The 19933-nt window shown below is 43.4% G+C and overlaps 1 protein-coding gene across 2 annotated transcripts in view; it reads right to left on the bottom strand.

The window, feature by feature from the left end:
- Window positions 1-16906, bottom strand: part of Pygl (glycogen phosphorylase L) — a 34969-nt gene extending 18063 nt beyond the window's left edge. The window contains exons 1-5 of one of the 2 annotated variants that reach the window (XM_008829841.3): window positions 16463-16905; window positions 12081-12182; window positions 9340-9418; window positions 6022-6125; window positions 3327-3458 (exon numbers count right to left, since the gene is read on the bottom strand). In XM_008829841.3, the coding sequence (XP_008828063.2) occupies window positions 3327-3458; window positions 6022-6125; window positions 9340-9418; window positions 12081-12182; window positions 16463-16855 (810 nt within the window). In that variant the 5' untranslated portion in view covers window positions 16856-16905. Of the gene's footprint in view, window positions 1-3326; window positions 3459-6021; window positions 6126-9339; window positions 9419-12080; window positions 12183-16462 lie in introns of both variants that reach the window. The other variant, XM_029561968.1, reaches the window with a different exon arrangement.
- Between the last annotated feature and the right edge of the window lie 3027 nt (window positions 16907-19933).

The following is a 19933-nucleotide window of genomic DNA, read 5'->3' as shown; positions in this document are numbered from 1 at the left end:
TGATGCCTTTCACCCATAAAGTCCCGTGGGGCTTCGGTTAGCTCATGTGTATTATCTCTGCCCCACAAATAACTTTGCTTCTGTGGATACAGAAACACGGGCTCGATAATGGAATTTCTGGCTACTGTGAAAATATGCAAAGGTGCTTTGTAAATACAGCAGCAGGACCCACAGCATAAATAGAATGCTTCCAGGATTGGTTTATAAACTGTGTAATTTGGGATAGACCAGAAGCCAGAGAATTTTCAGGCACCAAACTCTAGACCACTTATACTTATAGTTTAATACCCAACACATAAGCAGTTCCTTAGAGTGGATTAACTACCCATTTGTTTATAGCTCCCCTGACAGCATTTGAAACCAAATGCAATTTAGGTTGTGGTCAGATACTTAACCAACATAAAAAGTGAAACAAAACAAAACAAAATAAGAGAGTTCATCTTCAGGTAACAGTGCTAATTTACTCCCTAGACCATTGCACTTTTTGTTGGTTTCTCATCTGTCACTTCGTGTGCCAGAGAGGAAACAGATCAGCTATAGCATAGGACTTGCTGCTTTTAAGGTAAAATAAACCATTTGTTTATGGAAATTAATCTACAAATCAACCAATTTTAGCATTAACAAGATTGAATTTTACTTTCAACTTCCATGTATAAGGACATCATTTTAGTTGATCTACACTGTTTTCTGGAAGGTTCTCAAGAATGACTAAGAAAAGCTTCAGCCTGAGACCATCTTTATTAGACAAATATGTCAGGAGACACTGCACTGATTGGGCAAGGCAGCCTGGTGGCAACTAGGGTCATTCACCAGGAAGTATGAGGCCAGAGAGGCATAAACTCCATTGGTCCAGCCATTCAGTGACAGGACCATATACAAATTCAGTGACAAATGCATCTCACAACTCTCATCAACAAAGCTCCCTCATGCAACAGGGGGCCATGAACACAAAAAGGTCACAAATAAGAGTCTGCAGAGTATGGGTCCTTAGACAGGATTCCTATATTAAACTTCACCCACCCAGGGCTCAGGGACCTTTGCAGAAGAGGGGACAGAAAGATTGTAAGAGCCAGGGAGGTGGTGCATGACCATATGGAAATAGAATCCTACACACTCCTGGGGCCTTGTTCATATGACCCCACAGCAATGGTGTCAGCATGCAAAAGACCCACACAAACTCAAGTAGACAAAACCCAGCACAGAACTGTGGAAATGGGCAGCAGGCCCCAAACTTAGCTGAAGAACTATTGGCAGCTGATTACTGCTAGATGAGGAAAAGTTGATCTTCTTAAAGAGAGGGACTCTAGATAGGCTGACTAGACCTCAGCGGATGAACTTGCGCTAAGGGATGTTTAGGGACACTAAATTGACTCAGTAATTCTTAACACAAATGGCAGAATGCATGAATTCCAGTGGAAGGGGCTAAAGGAGGTGCCAATGGGGAAGGGGGTATAAAGATGGTTAAGATGTTCTGTATGAAAAACACAAAAATTCAATTAAAAATTTACCGAAAAAGAAAGGAAATTCTGACACACACGGATCTTGGCAATAGTGTTATATGAAGTGAGCCTGTCACAAGAAGTCACATACTATGTGATTCTACTTCTGTGGAGTACTTAAAGTCACTGAATTCATAGAAACTGAAAATAGAATAGTGGTTACCAGGAGTTGGAGGGAGAAATCAGGACTTGTTTAGGAAGCAAGGAGCTTCAGTTTTACAAGATTAAAAAAAAAATTGGAAGAGTATATGGGCTCCAGTGGGGCGGGGGGGCTATGGGAGTGTGCCATTTGGGAAGTGGGTATATAGATGAATAAGATTGTTTGGGATGTTCTGTATGAAATACACACAATAATATCAACAAATTAAAAAAGGGCATATTTGAGGAGGAAGCATAAAAATTTACTTCATGGTAATTAGTACAGGTGATAAACATTACCATTGACATCTACCTGATGACTTTATATCCATATTTAGGTGCTAAGGATCTGAGTGTAACTGACTGTGAGTAGTAATAATCAGATATATAGAGATTAAAAGAATGCTTTTGGCCTCAGGAACTTGGGTGTTGGATTGACCTGAGACCCTGGCCGTGGCCCGCCACGCAGGGATGCAAAGGCAGATGGGGCGGGAAGAAGCCCCAAGATTTCCCAGGGAGTGGATTGAGTAGCTGGGTTGTACTGGATGCCAAGGATCAGGGAGAGTAAAGGTAAGCCTCGGAGCCCCAGAAAGAGGCTTACAGCCACTTTTGAAAGAGACATATTCTTGCTCTGGAAATTGTTATTGAATATGTTAAAGCTGTAATGAAATGCTTCTTCTAATCAAGTGATTATTAAGTTAAAAAAATGGAGATGGGCAGAGGTGGTGGTTATACAATCATGTAAATACATCCAGTGCTACTGAACTGTACACTAAAAAATGATTGACAGTGGGACAGCAAGATAGCTCAGTGGGTAAAAGTGCCGGGAGATCTTCTTTAAAGGTTAAAAACTCATTCAATTTTATGTTTTATAAGGTTTGTCTGACCAAGACTGATGACCTGAATTCAATCCCCGGAATCCATAGCATGGAAGAAGAGAACCAATTCCTGAAAACTGTCCTCTCCCCACACATGCACAGTGGCAAGTGCAGGCCCACAGTTGTGTGTGCATGCATGTGTGTGTGTGTGTGTGCATATACAAACATATAATAAATAAATGTTTTTTTTAAATAGAAAAAAACAAAATTCAGTGACAGGATAAAGATCCATCACAGAGGAAATGCCCTTAACAACAGCAGCATCACTTCTCCAGAAGGGATTTGTCACAGTTTACTTACTTTGCATTTGTGTCAGTACCCTGACTGTCCAATGAGTAAGAACCTTGATAATCTTTAGAAAACTACAGTATTAAAATATTTAATCTTGGAGAAGTTGTAAGTAAATGTATAATGGTGGGGCAAGAAAAAGCATTTAGAATTATTCCACTTCGGCATCAACAACTTACATAAAGCCAGAGAGCTATGCTGCTGGGTTTTGCAAGTATACTGATTAACCTCTGATTAAGCTGATTGCAAAATGACCCTGGTCAGTCAGTTGACCTTGGGAAAGTCACTTTCCTCCTGGTGTCAATATCCTTGTGTCCTAAAGGAATGGACAGCACTGAGGCCTAAAGGAGTGGACAACGGTAAGAGGGATAATGGGCTTATTTATAAAAATTCCCTCTACTATTTGATGCACAGTATACCATTTTTGACATTGCACATACAACAGTACTGCACACCACATACGCACTATCCTAGCCACTGTGCTGTCCGGTGTAAAATGCTTGTCATAAGAACACCTGAATACCTGGGTGTCGATCCACTTTGTCCCGGTCTGGGTGTGCTCTACTCTTCCGTAGAAGTGCACAGGCAGCATGAATTCAGGACGCGCCTTCTCCCAAGGGTTTCCATGTCGGAGCCAGTCATCTGCTTCTTCTACCTAAAAAAGAACATGGCTTAGAATTTCATTGTTCAAGAGACATGATCCCGGCCTTTCAATCATATCACAATGGCTTAGATTTCATTGTTCGAAGACATGGTCCTGGCCCTTCAATCATATCACAATAAAAACACCTTTGGCAGAAACAACTCAGGAGTTCTGCTTTGGAAAGAAAGTGTGTCGGGCCTGTCAGTCTCCGTTCATTGTTGTTGCTGCCTACATCCTAAATCAACAAGAACAATGCTCAATAATATCGCCTTAAATGTTTTACATGTACTATTGTATTTAATTCTCACAGTGACCCTGGAGGAAGGAACTGTCATTTCTCTCTTTTCACAGTTGAGGAAATGTAACTGTTCAAGATCACATAAAAGGGCAATGACAGAGCTAAGAGTTGACTTCAGCTCTGCTGTGTATTCACATCTGTGAGGCCCTCTAGGGAGGCTCCCTGCTGAGTGTCTGGGCCAGATGGTCCAACATGATCTTTTCAGCCAGGATTCTGGTGCCTAGCCTGGACATAATCAGTTAGGAAATGTTGTTATAGAACACTGCCTTACCAAGGTTTGTCTCAGTATAGGTGCAGGGCACTATCACATTTCGTAATCATTGTTTACCTTAATCCTTCTGTAATTTTGACTTGATAATAAACTATATATTATGACTCATTTTGAAAATGCCTTATACTAAAAGGTAAGTAAAGAATTTATTTTATTGACACTTCAACATTTCCCCAAGTCTTAACCATGGAGCCATCTCTCTAGCCATGCATATATTTTCTTTCCTAACACTTTTTCTCCCCTGGATAGTTGCAGTTACACACTATCCATATAATTCTGGATCCTTTTGTCCCCAAATAACATAAACAATTTCCTATTTCAATAAAATTACTCAAGAATACAACAGCAATGGCTATTGTATTAAAATTTTATTATGAATCACTGCTTTTTATTAAGTTATTTCCCTTTTCCCAGGAAAAAAATGAAAAGTTTCCAGAGTGTCTATTTGTGTGCCTGTTCTATGTGTTCACATACTAATCCTGTGAAGTTGGCATCTCCATTTTGCAGGTGAGAAAACTGAGGCTCTGAGAAGTGAGGTAACCTGAGGTAACATGCCATCTATGGTATTGAGTGGATATTAAGTCTCAATTTAGAAATTAGAGTCTGAGCTTTTCTTCTATTCCATGCTGCCTCACAGTTTTTATTTACTTAGAGGTAGATAAGGATATATAACCCTTGTCCTTGGCAAAACCTTGAGTTTTGCTTACTGTCTTTGCTTACTGTCTTCCCAATATTCTCTTAAGCTTTTTTGTTCATTCTGGGCTCAGACAAAATATTTTAGTTCCTTCCTTCCCTGGTATACCGTGAGAAAGGACGGGGGTCGGGGGCTAAACTTGCTCTCATTAGGACTGCTCCTTCCTTCATGTCAGCCCCATCCAATCTCTGAGCACACTGTTGTTGGACCCCCAAGTTTACACATGCTTACAGAGCTCAGTTTTTAAAAATTCAATCCATGTATTTTGTCAATGGTGAGATGCAGAGAAAGAGAGGGCATAGTCCATACTTAGGATCAGGGGAAATTCCACAGTGTCTCAACTCAACTCTGGTAACTCAAAGAGCTACTAGAGATGAAAGAAACAAATGCCTGAGAACTGAAAAAAAGTAAAACCACAGCTATCTGGATGGACTTGTGAAGACTTCTGTGGAACACAATGGTAAATACATGTTAGGTTCATCTGCTATAACAAGATTACCTGATTTATCATATGAAATTAGTTCATTTAGCTCATAACATAGGCATATTAAGGACAGTAAGACCCACAGATAGACAAGAATACTGAATGTGGATCTGGAGATCTGTGGATACTGATTCCTATTGACCAGCAGCATGGGCTAGGGCAAGTCTGCTTTTTAAGAAACTCGGTTTTCTATCTTGTAAGCTGGCAAATTGTCATGGAGGGCTGTTGGGAAAGATCATAGCTCCAACCTGTGCTCCTTGTTTTGTGATTTTGCAAGCTATAAGATGGAATGGCATGCATGGTAGGTGGTTCACAGTCAGGGGTCAGTAATAAATATCTTTAGGATCCCCTCATGATCCCCTTGTGATGCTGCAGTGTCAATGCAGTAAAACCCAAGATGACCCTCCTCTGAAGAAACCTGGAAGTCATTCCAATTTGATGAGCACTCACTGTGGGCAGACCCTCAGGGAGTAATTTGCTGAAGATTATTTTTAATCATCACATGACTAGTGTGAACTGTTACTACTATCATTTTACAGACAGTTGAGAGTCAAAGAAGTGTAAGAAACTGGCCACGAGCCAGCTAGTGAGAGCCAGGCACTGAGGCAGATGCTATGGATCTGAAGGTGAACAAAATTGACAGGCTCTCAGCTCCGGGAACTTATCCTTCATAGTGGGGAGCTGACATTGTCCACTGTTGTCAGCCAAAATGCCAGAGAAATCAGCAAAATCCTGTGTGAAAGGTTCACGCACTATACACAGGCACAGCACAAAGAAAGCGCTCGGGAAGAACTCCAGTGACAACATTTTAAATGCTGGTTCTCTTACCTGCCATCCATCTCGGATCTTCTGATTGAAGATTCCATATTCATATCGGATGCCATATCCATAGGCTGCCAGTCCCAGGGTTGCCATGGAGTCCAAGAAGCAGGCTGAGTTAGGGTACAACAAAAAGCAGAATCAGTAAGCTTAGCATCAATGACAAGTCTTTCTTTTAAAAATGTGGACACCAAAAAAAACCATTTTTCCATCAGGAACCATTTGTACTTCAACTCACAGAGATGGCTGCATAATGGGTACTATGTGTTTAAATAACTTTTTCTAAATTATAGAATGAGAATAGAGAAGTTAGAAATTGTATAGGTATCTAAAGAAAATAATTATCACTTATTTTGCCATCTTGAATAACCATTGTGCATACTGTCTTTGTTTGGGAACACATAAGGAAGCTACCTACATTGGCTAGCTTGACTGTTGCTATCCACAGCCCCCTTTCTACGGGATGCTGTTTCTATGGCCCCAGCTCAACAGTGGGCCCCAAGAAATGGAAGCTTACCTAAGACCTGTGTTGTCATAGCACCTGACTGATGGATGGAATTCCACTGCTGCTGGGACATGGATGAATGTATGCTCCAGGAAGTGGGCTATATGGACCAGGAAATGGATCTCTCTTGCCTGGTCTAAACCTCTTAACCAATCATACTAATTCTCTTTCCTCCACCAGTGGCTGCTATGAGTCTAGACATGAATGGCATTCAGTCCCCCTGGAGGGACCAGGAATTCTGCTGAGAGGAGACTTCTGTGAAAGATTTGCCTTGCTGTCATATCTTTCACACTGTCTGTCTGTCTGTCTGCCTGTCTGTCTGTCTGTTTGTCTGTCTGTATGGGAGGGGTGGGGACTCACAAAAACCTAGAGTATTTATGCAGTAGAGCTACTGAATAAATCAGTCTTGAAATAGCCCATCACCTGGAGCTTCTGTTCTGTGACTGCCATGTCCTTCTTGGGCAAATCATTTTTGGTTAGATTTTCTGTTTCTCAAAGATACAGCATCTGATCCAGAAGAGCCAATCAGTAGGCAGAGATGGGGTCTACCTAGTGGCTGGATGCAAACTAAGGGGTCATGCTAATCTGACTGTCCCTCTCAGAAATTTGCATTGCTAGGTAATGAGGAGATGTAGTAAACTCCATTTAATGAGGCATTAAAACTCCAAAGAACATGGGAAGCTGTAAATCAAACAGGAGGGACTGAGTTGGATTCATACAGCAACTCAGAAACAGATCCAAAAACACTGAGAGCTCAGGCCCAAAGTAACTCTAACATGGCCAGCCCCCATGCCCACATGGCCTAGCTCTGTCTGGCCTGGGACTCTTTTGGCTTTCCTTAGAACCTTAGTTCATCCTTAGAGCCTGATATGAATGGAATTCTGGCCTTCCCATCTAGATGGTAGATCTGAAAACTAGTTATCTGAAAACTAGTTAACCTCGCTTGCTGCTCCAGTCTCTGACCTTACCAAATAGCAAGGAGCAAGGCCACCAGTGCCAGGTCCAGATGGGGTGAATACAGCCAGTCAACACTGAAGGCTTTGGTTTCACATAAAAGCAAGGCAGACTAGTTCTTGAGCTTAGATGTGATTTCCACTGGCTCTGCTGGCCTCCCTATATCCCAGGGAATTCTGGGAAATTCTCAAATGAGTAACAACAGGATGGGGAGGTGGCAAGTGGCCCACAGGTGTGCTGTTCTGCCCTATATCTCTAGTGGCTGCGCTAAAGCACACTGCCACTATGGTAGAAAGATTTGATAATAAAAATCAGATTCAAATGACTTTCTAGTAACTTAGTGGGTACAAAATTAAAAGGCTTGAAAAGAATTAAACGATAGCATCTGCTTTGATTGCTTTCCCTAACTCTGAAAACTCTTTAGAGGAGTCACTGAGCATTTAGTACTTAAACTCAATTTAGGATTTAAATTCCAGACTTTCCTTCTTGTGTCTAGAATATACATAACTAAAAGAGAATACTTCCTTTTAAAAAAATTATGTATTATTTTTATTTTATGTGTACACGTGTATTGCCTGCATGTAGATAAGTGCCCCCATGTTGTGCGATGCCCGCAGAGGTCAGAAGAGGCTGTTGGATCCCCTGGGACTGGAGTTACGTACAGTTGTTAGCTGCCATGTGGGTGCTGGTATTTGAACCTCGGTCTTCTGCAAGAACAACCAGTGTTCTTAACCTCTGAGCCATCTCTCCAGCCCCAAATATTTCCTTTTTAAAAAGTATAAATGATATTACATTGTATGAGTTTCAATGCAACTTGATTTTTTTATAACTTGGTGATTTATCCAGGGAAGTCATACATCTACATCAACTTATTCTTTGAGAACTGTACTGTTTTTAACCTCACAGTTTTATGAACAACACTGGACTAGTAATGTTTCCACCTTCCTTCTTCTGCACGTCTTTCAGTCTTTCCTTTGGAGAAGGTATTGAGAATCAGAATTGCTTGGTTATAGGATGTGATGGCTAACCTTAAATGTCAACTTGACAGGATCTAGAATCATCCAGGAGACAAATCTCTGGACACACCTGTGAGGGGTTATCTAGATTAGGTTAATTGACATGGGAAGACACATCTTGAATTCAGGCAGCATATCCCTGGGCTGGGGTCCTGCACTGCATAAAAAGGAGAAAACCAGCTGATAGTAAGCTTCCATCTCTCTTTGCTTCCTGACTGCAGATACAATGTGGCCAGCTGCTTCAAGCTCCTGTTACCATGTCTATACTACCATGATTGGGCTGTGAGCAAAAAAATCCTTCCTCTCATAAGTTGCTTTTGTCAGATACTTGGTCAAAGCGAATGGAGCTGGTATTACATTCTTAATATTTTTCTCTCTATTTGCCGAAAAGTCATCCCCCCCCCGCCGAGAAAGCAAAGAACTTAGTTTGCATCCACAAAAAAGTGCATGAATGCTATCACTGCCCACCAGTTAATCAAAACAAACTGAACCATGCAAGATAAGACTTAGAATTTAGGCCATACCATACATGCACTGGGACTGACCAGCTGTGAGCAAAGAGAAGTGAAGTAAAGCATCAACTTTGGAAACGCTTACATGAACAGGAAGGATCTGGTTAGCGTTAGGGTTTTAAGCAATGTCTGAAAATGTTTTAAGTAGTGTCTCTTTCTTCAAGTTCCCTTCTCTGTTTGTGTGGAATTGATCAGCCCACAGTGAAAAGAACAAATACATCTACAATAGACTATGCTTTCCCTGTCTTTTAAGCTTGTTGGCTCTCTTAAGCACAGTCATATATGGTATCTGAGAAGGCATTGGTCGATCACCCTGACAATATAACCCATTGCCACTTACCAGCAAGCCTCCCAAGACCACCATTGCCAAGCCCAGCATCTTCTTCAATTTCTTCTAACTCCTCCATGTCCAGTCCAAGCTGAGGATGAACGGAAAACAGCGCTGGATGTGGGTATAAACTCAAGCCACTCCAGAGAAAATGGCCACTGCCTAAAGCAGTAGCCAGGCACTAGGGTTATCTGCATACTCAATCTGCTGTCCACTTGCTCACAGCTTGTTCTGGCTCTGTGTGTCCACTGCAATGTGGGAAGATGGAAGTACCTACTTCATTTAGGGTTGTAAATCAAATGAGATTATACAAAGAAAGCAATAGAACTAGTCTTCAATCCCTTGGACCTGCATGGTAGAAAGAATTAATTCTCATAGGATGTTATCTGACCTCCACATGTATGCTGTAGCACACATTCATGAACACACATGTACACACATAAATAAATAAATGTAATTTTGAAAACACAAAATAAACAAGCGAAAATTTTTAGGACAACCTGAAGTTCATCTTTGCATGATCAAAGCCTGATGACTCAATAGAATTAAAAGCTGCTCACCCCAAACCAGGTAGTGAGCTATAGCTCATGAGCCCTGAGGCTGGCCAGCCAGCAAGAGGACTCAGCTCTAGTCAATTAATGGACCAGAATCCTCTACTTTTCTTGGGGGTTGGTGGAATGCTGTAGGAAGCCAGAGTGACTCTTTGAACTTGGGCATGGTTGCCAGCTACCTGCCCCCAAATGCTGGGGATCATACTCCTAAGTTCACTAGCCCCAGGACCCCATCAGAGTTCTACAGCCCAGAATTCACTGGGGATTGCTTATCTTACAAGGAAATTGATGTTCTGATATATCTCTGTGGACTAGATGACAATTTCATCCATGCCTGATTCTAAGGTAGTCTGCTGGGAAGTGACTATATTCTTAAAAAAAAAATATCTATTATTTTTATTTTATGTGTATGAGTGTATTGCCTGCATGTGTGTAAGTGCACCCATGTCGTGCAATTCCCATGGAGGTCAGAAGCAGGTGTCGGATTCTCTGCAACTGGAGTTACAGATGGTTGTTAGCCACGAAGTGGGTGCTGGGAATCGAACCCAGGTCCTCTGCAAGAACAGTCAGTGCTCTTAACTGCTGAGCCATCTCTCCAGCCCCAGAAGTGACTATATTCTTACCTGAAAGTCACACAACACCCAAAATAGGATAGTTAATTTTATATGTGTAGCAAGGCGTGTGTGTGTGTGTGTGTGTGTGTGTGTGTGTAAGCCAGAAAACAACTTGTAAGAGTCAGTTCTCTTCTTCCACTATGTAGGTCCTGAGGATTGAATTTAGGTCATTTGGCTTGGTAGCAGGCGCCTTTAGCTACTGAGCCATTTCATTGTCCCTTAGATAGTTTTTAGTTGGAAATTTAGATATTGAAAACACATGCACAAGAAGGAACTGTCTAAAGTCAATGCCCAAATCTTCTCTGAGCTACCTTTCTGGATCCCTACTTTTCTCACATAAACAATGATAATCTCATAGGCACTCAAACATGGTTCTGCATTATTTCACTGAGGCTTTTGAATTTGCCCTTGGTGATTAGGGATTACTGGGGTTCTGTATACAGTCAATAGTCAGTGCTAACTAACACTCAGGAGTTTTAAAGTTCTAAAAATGGAAATCAAAAGGAGGATCTAAATCTTGAGCAGGTAGATGTAAACGAAGGTCTTTTCATCCCACCTGCTCACGGTCTACTCCAGGGAAGGTGTGCAATTCTTTGCTATTTTAGGGGAAGTAAAGAAAAGGAAGTGGAGGAGGGCTGCAGTGGTTCTTTGGCAGGAAATGCTCTACCTAACCCACATGAATGACACCAGCCCTGAGCAGCGGGCCACCCAGGGGACCATCTCAAGCCATTTGCCCTGGGAAAGAGCAGGCCGACCTACCCACATTTAGATTTGGTTTTGTAAATATACGTTTTTCCTTTTAGCCACATCAAAAAGGTAAAGACTGTTTGTTTTCAGTGGAGAGACATGGGCAGAAAGAGTTGAATATATTTACATAATGAGCACATTAGAGTTGTTTGAAGGAGGAAGTGCACTGCGTTTTACATTTCATTAGGCAAGAGGAAACATGACAACCAAATTTTAAAGCTTATCATTTTCACATTGTCTGAAAAATGAATAACTGTCAAACTTTGGTCATTTATTGTAATGCTCATAACAAAGACTTCTAAAAAGCTTGTTGAAATGGTCATTTTTAATATGTAATTTGTTTGGGAAAAACTGTCCAGGATTTTGATTGCAAAAGAGAATTTTCATGTGTAATAACTAGTTCTTCAACTTCTTTTCCTGGTTGTTTCTCTTACACCAGAAAGCATATGCATTTGTTGTGTATAAATGTATGTCTATATGTCTGTGTGTACATGTGTATGTGTATATGTCTGTGTGTATGCCTGCCAGTTTGTCTGTTTATGTGTGTGTATGTTTGTGTACATGTCTTTGTCTGTGTATGTGTGTATGTCTATGTAAGTCTATGTGTATGTATATGTGTATATCTGTGCTCGTGTGTCTGTTTATGCATGTCTGTGTGTGTCTCTGTGTATATATGTATGTATGAATGTCTGTGTGTAGGTCTGTGATCTGTGTGTGTATCTGTGTGCGTGAATGTCTGTCTCTGTGTGTATGTATGTATGTGTGCACGGGTGCTATGTCCTCAGGTTTCTTGAGGGGAAATTTCAAGAGAGAAGATGCGAGGAATACCACAACCACATACCTGGTAAATGGCCTCATCACAGGCGTTTTGTAAGCCAAGGTTGATCATGGTGTTCTGTAATGTTCGGCCCATGTAAAATTCTAGAGAGAGGTAATAAACCCTCTGAAATAAAGAGCGGAAAGGCCATCATTCTTCTGTGAGGTCAACACACGTTAAAAACACAAAACTATATGTAAGGTTGCCAATAATCCCAGCAGGGCCAGGGCTACTTTAACACACATTCAGGTGAGACTCCTATAGTTGCCTGATAGGATGCATGACAGTGTTCATGACTATGATTTAGGGAAACCGTGTTATACACTATTTTTAGCAAAGTAGTTTGGTATCTCTTATTCTCAGGAAGAAAGAAAAGCAAACCCATCTAACTAATCAGGTTCCATGATTTGTGTTTTTTCTGTTCACGAGCTTCATGTTTTAGACAAACAAGTCAGACTACCACAGTACGCCTCCCATTTGGAGGGTGAGGGATAGGCACCGGGTTGATTCCGACTAAGGCTTTCAAGAAACACATGGACTAAGCTGAGTGTGGTGGTGCACACCTTTAGTCCCAGTACTCGGGAGGCAGAGGCAGGAGGATCTCTGTGAGTTCGAGGTCAGCCTGGTCTACATAGTGAGCTCCAGGCCAGCTGGAGATTCTGACTCATCTGTCTCAAAAAGACCAAAAAAAAAAGAAAGAAAGAAAGAAAAAAAGAAACACATGGACTAACTCCTACATGCTCTGTGAAGTAGATATTGATTGCTGAAGGAATTTTCCAAGTAACTTTAGAGCTAAAGTTAGAGCTAACAGCTAAAGTCAGTTCCTTCTGAGTAAGATTTCCCAAGGTTCATTAGTATTTGTTTTTGATGAAATGGGAAGTTTCTCATGGACTTAGAAACTGTTTGCCTTTGATATGGTTAACACCAGGCAAATATGAGCTGAGTCAAAAGTGAGAAGTGCAAAGTTCAGACTTAACTAAAACCATTTTATATGCAAACATGGTTTGCAAACTTAAAAATGACAGATTGTGAATGACTGCAGCACCCCCTTTCATGACAAGACAAGAAGAACCAAAAATAAAACTGTTTGGCCAACGCAAAAGTAATTTAAAAAATATACTACCTGTATATTTATTTAAAAGAAGATATTATTTGAAAATGGTAGCTTAGAAAATTCACTCTTTTCACTTTCATTTTATGAAACATTAAATTCTAAATCTTCAGACGCACACGCAATATTGGGCCTGGTAGGGCAGCTAATGCAGCCATTCAGAATGCATCATTTTTGTCCAGCTTTTTTGAATGTTTAGAGGGGTGTTTCTGGGCCCTTCACAGCCTATGAGAAGTCTTTGCATGCTAGGGGAAAGGCACTCTTCTAGGGCACATTTAGGCCGCAAAGGGGCAGGGCCCCAATTCCCACCCACAGCTGGATCTTTTGTATATAAGGTCTCTGCAGCCAAAGGAACTAGCTAGCTCAATCCACAAGTAAGATTAGCATGGCTCTTTCCGTTCTCCCATCTTTCATTCTCTTTCTGAGAGAACCATGTTTTGCCTATTTTCCTTTAGAAGCTATACAAAGCTCATTTATTAAAAACATCGGTATCTCAAACTGTCAATTCTGAAGTTATACCCCTGGAATTATGGTTCTTTACCTTCTTTTAAATTCCAAATTAGCATCAACTTAGGATCTATTAGCATGCATATAAAATCTTTCTAGTTCTTCTAAGGAGGGTTATTCAAAGTAAAAGACAGAGTATCTTATTACAGGACAGACTATAAGGGTAGGAATTTTAGGCAACTTCCTATTTTTCTTAGGAAATAACTTCTTTGGGGAAATTTATATTTTAGGATATAAAAACCTTAAAAAACAGATCTTTGCTCTTTTAATATTCTACAGACATTTACTACACATGTAAAATAAGAAAATATTTGAATATCTTCATCTACCTTGTAAATTATATACATAAGCGTTCCTACTATTTTATTTATATTATATAAAAGTAGAGAGTTACAAAAGGCTGGAAGAGACAGAATAAAGATGACAGAACAATACCAACACTTTAAGAATATTTTAACGTTCTTCCCAGCATTAACCAGAGACTTGGATTTTTCTGGAAGATGTCTGAACATGTAATAACAAACCTGAGCCTTGCAGGGCAGGCAAGAGTGGTACACAGAGACCTGTGGTAGGAGGGGTATTTCAGTGGAGGGTGGCCTGTGAGCAGAGGCTCAGAAGTGGGAATTGGTTTCGAAGGAAAGGATGGGAGGCATGGGCGGGTAAGATGGAAGGACAGGTTCTTCTGGAAGGAGATAGGTTTAATGCAATGAGGACCAACAGCCGGCTCTGTTAGGCCAGTGCTAACAGAGTCAAGATGTGTTGCTTTCGGAGGCTCAGGTGGACAGATGCATAGACTACAATGGGATTGCAGACGCAGTGCCTTCAGGAACTGACAGAAAATAAATGTGTAATGGGAGTCACCTGCAGCAGTGAAGGGAACTGGGCTGTGTGCTGGAGCGTGCGGGAGTGCTGTCCAAAGGCATGGAATTAAACTATCAAAGGTGACTTGCTGGCCAAGCAGAGTCAGCTTCACTCTGCCAGCTTAGGGCTTCTGAGACATGAGGTCTCCTCTGAGAAGTCCACTGCAACAGATCTGTAGGGCTGCTCAACTAGGCAGAGAGTGAGAAAGGAAGATGGTGCAGTTTCCAGGGAACCTGCAGAAATGTGAATGGAGAATAGCAGAGAAAGTGAAGGTGAAGCCAAAGTTCTGTGCTGCCATGGCGACAGTCCCATTCAAGTTAGAAACACAGAGGGCAGGACAGGACTGGGAGGGATATCTGAGTTTCTGATGAGCTGAGTTTGAGGGACTGGAAGAGTCTTTGGAATGCTCAGGCTTGTTTGGAAATGCAGGATGGGGCTGGAAAGGGAACTCAGATGTGGGGCTCAAGTGCACAGCTTAGTGGAGGTGTGCTGGACAAAGAGCTTGGGCATACCTCCTGGCTCTACTAAAGTGCTCTATAAGGACAGGGGCCCTCTAAGGGAACTCAGATGTGGGGCTCAAGTGCACAGCTTAGTGGAGGTGTGCTGGGAAAAGAGCTTGGGCATACCTCCTGGCTCTACTAAAGTGCTCTATGAGGACAGGGGCCCTCCTGCTTCCACAGGGCCTGTCACCGAGGAGACGCTATTAACCTGTGTGAGGTGAAGTTTTATGATTTGTCAGGCTCTTCTAAGAGTTATGCAACTTGCTGACAGCTGCCCACAGTATAACCCTGTCAGAATGCCTGGCTTACTCTTGCACTTGGATAGAGTCACAGGGGAAACTAGGCAGAGAACTAGGAAGATATACCAAAGACTGGGCACTGATGCCAAATGCTACAGATGTATGTGTATTTGTGAGCTAATAAAGATAGGGCAGATGAGTGTAGACTGTGTTTTCTAAGGAAGCACTTAGATTTCTAGGGAAACACTTCAGCAGTTGTTACATTTGGTAGCAGTTGGCTAGGCCTCTGGGGAAAGAGCAACTTTCCCTTTGAAAGCATTGTTACAGTGACAACTTCTTACTAGGACAGTCTATGTCTCAGTTTTAGAAATTTCTGTAGTTCTTGGATGATGATTTTTCTAAATGTTTTCACATATTTTGTAACATCTAATAAATATGAATATACATTTCCCATCGCCTCCAGGATCTATTTTCATCTTTTCTAGCATAACCAACCACAGTCAGCTATTCCAGTTTCCCTCCCGGTACAGACTCACAGGGCTCCTGTGGGCTTACTCTCACTGTGTGCGGAGTCCCTCTCTCTGCGTGCCCTTCCCAGTCCTTCCCACCAGGTCTTGTCCCAGGTTGATCATGAAGAGACCTTGTTCCTCTACAGGTTCAAACCACTCTCAGGGCACCCCGCCCCAGAGCAGAGAATGGACTGCTTCTCTCTCTCTCTCTCTCTCTCTCTCTCTGAACAGCGTCCCACACTGGGGTAGGAGCCTGGGAGGGAGTGGGGGGAGGTTCGTGGGAGATATCTGCAAAGGATGAATCTGGGGCTCTGACCCTCAGAAATCAAGAAAGCTCAGATCCTGCAGTCTCTGCTAAGGCGGGGCTTTTGTCTGTTTTATTCAGGGCTGACTGCGAGGGGCCTAGAACAGTGCCTGGTATATCTCACAAGAGGCACTGGGTCCTCTGCGGTTAAATGCTGAGTGGACACTCCATAAGTTTGCAAAGTACACAGGCGATGGAGGCCTGGACTTTTGCCACCACCGGGACTGCGGATCGCACAGCTCAGGGGTTCGGGCGTGACACCGGACTCAGCGCTGCGGGGCACGCGCCGGGAGGTCGGAGGGGTGGCTGAGCCCGTCCCTAGGCTGCCCAACCAGACTCGGAAGAGACGCGCGGGGCTTGCCCTGCGTCTGGTACCTTGGGGCACTTGTCGTAGTAATGCTGCTGCGTGCGAATCCAGCGCCCCACCAGGTGGTCGCGCACTGTGTGCGCCAGCGCGAAGAAATAGTCGCGAGGGGTAGCCACGTTGCGGTCCTTGACCAGCGTGAAGTGCAGGTGCCGGTTGAAGCCCTTCTTCAGCTCGGCCACGTTCTCTACGCCCACGATGCCGCGGATGCTGATCTGCCGTCGTTTCTCCTGGTCGGTCAAGGGCTTAGCCATGGCTGCGCGCAGGACGACCGCCACCGGTGAGGAGCTGCAGGAGCCGGCGCACCCCGCTGCAGGCGCGCTGCTTTTGAGGCGCTGGGGAGTTCGGGGTCCGCCCCTCGGTGCAACACCGCCGCAGCCAGTCAGTGGCAGGTCCCCACCCATCCCGGGTCCATCCCCTGCCTGTCCCCGATCCGTCCCCGGCCGGTCCACGGCCAGTCCCTAGTCCATCCCCCGCGCCCAGCCCTCCCAGTAATCAGGGCGGCGCTGCAGCTGTGTGTGGAGTCCAGACACAACGTCCTGGCCTCCCCGGGAACCCTCGACCCGTCACGTAGCTCGTGGAGGGCTCCTTCCGGATCTGCAGGCCCGCCTGCTTGCTGAAGATCCGTGTGCAGGAGCACGGTGCTGGCAACTGCCATCTTACAGACGTGCATCTGCAATGACATTGCCATTTCTCAGCTGGAGCCCGCTCCACCATGCCCGCGGGGAGGGTGCCCTAGGGTCAGTGTGATTTAAGCCAGGTTGCCTGGCTTGCTTCCCGGTTCATCTTGGATCCTTAGGAAGCGTTTGCTGTTTTTAGTTATTTGTTTTGAGGATTCAGGACTGGGGTTTCTTGAATGCCAGACCCTGGCTGGACCAGCTCACCGCAGCTTGCCACGATCTGTAGGGCTAGGTTAGTAAGAGGTAAAGGGATCTGTGAGTCGATGCTTCAGATTCATTGCGTGACAGGATTTTGACTTGAACCCCTTGTTTACATATGCTTTAACCAAGTAGAGAATATGCGTGACAGGATTTTGACTTGAACCCCTTGTTTACATATGCTTTAATGTGTGTGTGTGTGTGTGTGTGTGTGTGTGTGTAGGTCAGGGGACAACTTTGAGGAGTTGGTTCTCTCTTCTACCATGTGGGTTCCTGGGATGGAACTTAAGTGGTCAGGCTTGGCAGCAAGTGCCCTTACCTGCTGAAGCCATCTGGAGGGTCTATGTCAGAGGTTTAAAAACAAAGCTGATTATTTTGAATTGATGCATGGGTGGGAGTGAAACTATTTGTTTCTTTTCGGGGGAGAGTGGGATTAATTGATTTAAAAAAATGTAGCCTTTGCTTAAAATGGAAAGTTCTGCTCTCACAGGTCTGGCTGCTTTTCTAGCCCATGTTCCCTCTCAGCTTCTGGGGTTTAGGCTCTAGACTTCTAGGCAGAGCTGACACTGAAGTGGCCTTGTGCAGGGCCTGAAGCACTGATGACCCACAGGGGAAAGGGTTGACAGGAGAGATGAGGGTATGGTTTGGATTTGGATGAGGCCAGAGATACCCTGAACTGAGAATGATCGTGGAACTCTGTCAGAATGGTTGACCTTAAAATCGGAGCCACATGGTGAAGTCTGAGCTGAGCCTGAAGGAGGGTCTTTTGACAAATTACAAAATGCAACCAAAAAAACCAGGTTAATCATCTTTGAATACTGTGATGGTTAATCTTCATGGTGAAAGTGAGTGGATTTGGAATAACATAGGAGACACACCTCGGTGTGTCTGTGATGATGTTTTCAGAGGTGGTTAACTGAGGAGGGAAGACTCACCTTGAAGCAGGTGGCACCATACCACGGGCAAGGGGTCCAGAATGAATAAAAGGGGACAAAGGAGAAAGCGCACCAGGTTCATCTCTCTCTGCTTCCTGACTATGGGTGCCATGTGGGAGCCAGCTACCTTATGTTTCCACCAGCTGATGTCCCTGTCATCATGGACTATCCAAACTGTGAGCCAGAATAAACCCTTCTTTCTTCTGTCAGGTATTTTGTCACAGTAATGAGAAAAGTAGTGAATTCAAATACTCATGGGATAGTCATAGGCTTACACCAGTTTGTAGTCACACACTGAGAAATAATCCAGTTATTCCTAACAGCTAGCAGAGGATGAGGGAAGGCCATTTATGAGCAGATCTACTCCCAAGTTGGTCTCAAAGTAGTGGAAGGCAAGAGGAAGTCTGAGCATGTGGGGGCGGGGGGTTGGGGGGGGGAGTGTGAGGAAGCTGGGGAACAAAGGAAGAAATGGAAACTTCCAAAGGCAAAGGTACTGTTTCCTAATTTTCTTAAGACCACTTCATGCAGATGGGTCCTAGGTCCCCTACCTAAGAGGACTGGATTCTTGCAGGAAGCCAGGATGAAAATGGATATACTATATTTTTGATTTTCCATCTAGCCAGTGAGCCCACATTCCGGTTGAACATCTCTGTATGAAAAAAATTGTAGACCTCAAAATGTTCCAACAGTGGAGTGTGAGATGGGACCAAGCAACCAACCATGACAAAGAGGACATCAAAGACTGGGGAGATGACTCATTGAGTAAAGTGCTTGCCACACATAAGAACTGGTGTTAGATCCCCAGAATCAACTTAGGAAAGCTGGGCAGTGTGGAGTGTACTTATGATCCCAGTGCTGGGAAGGCAGAGACAGGGGGTTCCTGGGATGTAATGGCTAGCTAGCCTAGCCTACTTTGTGAGTTCTAGACTACTGAGAGACCCTGTCTGAAAAATGGTAGACAGTGCTGAAAGAATGGCCTCTATACACAGACACAGACATACACACAGACACACACAGACATATATACAAACACACACAGACAAGCAGACATACAGAAACACACAGACACACATATACACAGACATACATACACAGACACACACAGATACAGACACACACAGACACATATAAACACACATTAGAGACACAGACATGTACACAGACACACACAAACAAACATAAACACACACACACATACACATGCAAGAGGACATGGCTGTAGCAGATGACAGTGCTCTGCACACTGAGCCTTACAGACAGTAAGCACCATCATTGGGCAGTTAGTATTTTCTAACTTCTCTGTTACACTTTCAGGAGGGCTTCAGTGTTAGTTTGTCTTTAGCACTGGTTAATCTATATTTTCATCAGAAAATAGACTCAGACTCTAGCCTTCTTTAGGTTTTTAACACCTAACTAGCAATTAATGACATTGTTTTCCATTTTGGAAAAGGGTGATTTCCCAGTTTACGTTCTGTTGTAAACTTTGTTTTGTAAATTTACTTCCAGATAAACCATCCAGGTCGGCACGCAAGCACAGAAGGAAGAAAGAAAGGAAGTAAGCAAGGAAGGAAAACAGAAAAAAAGAGTGGTGTTCGCCTAAGTGAAGTCTGAGACTCAAGGTTTTAAATCTACCATCTGTTCCTTCTGCCCTAGGCTAGGACCCCAAGAT

Source organism: Nannospalax galili, unplaced genomic scaffold, assembly GCF_000622305.1.
Source record: "Nannospalax galili isolate Female #2095 unplaced genomic scaffold, S.galili_v1.0 scaffold253, whole genome shotgun sequence".
Lineage (NCBI taxonomy): Eukaryota > Metazoa > Chordata > Mammalia > Rodentia > Spalacidae > Nannospalax > Nannospalax galili.
The sequence above is the reverse complement of the archived record's forward strand: the minus strand, read 5'-3'. Positions and strand labels throughout refer to the sequence as shown.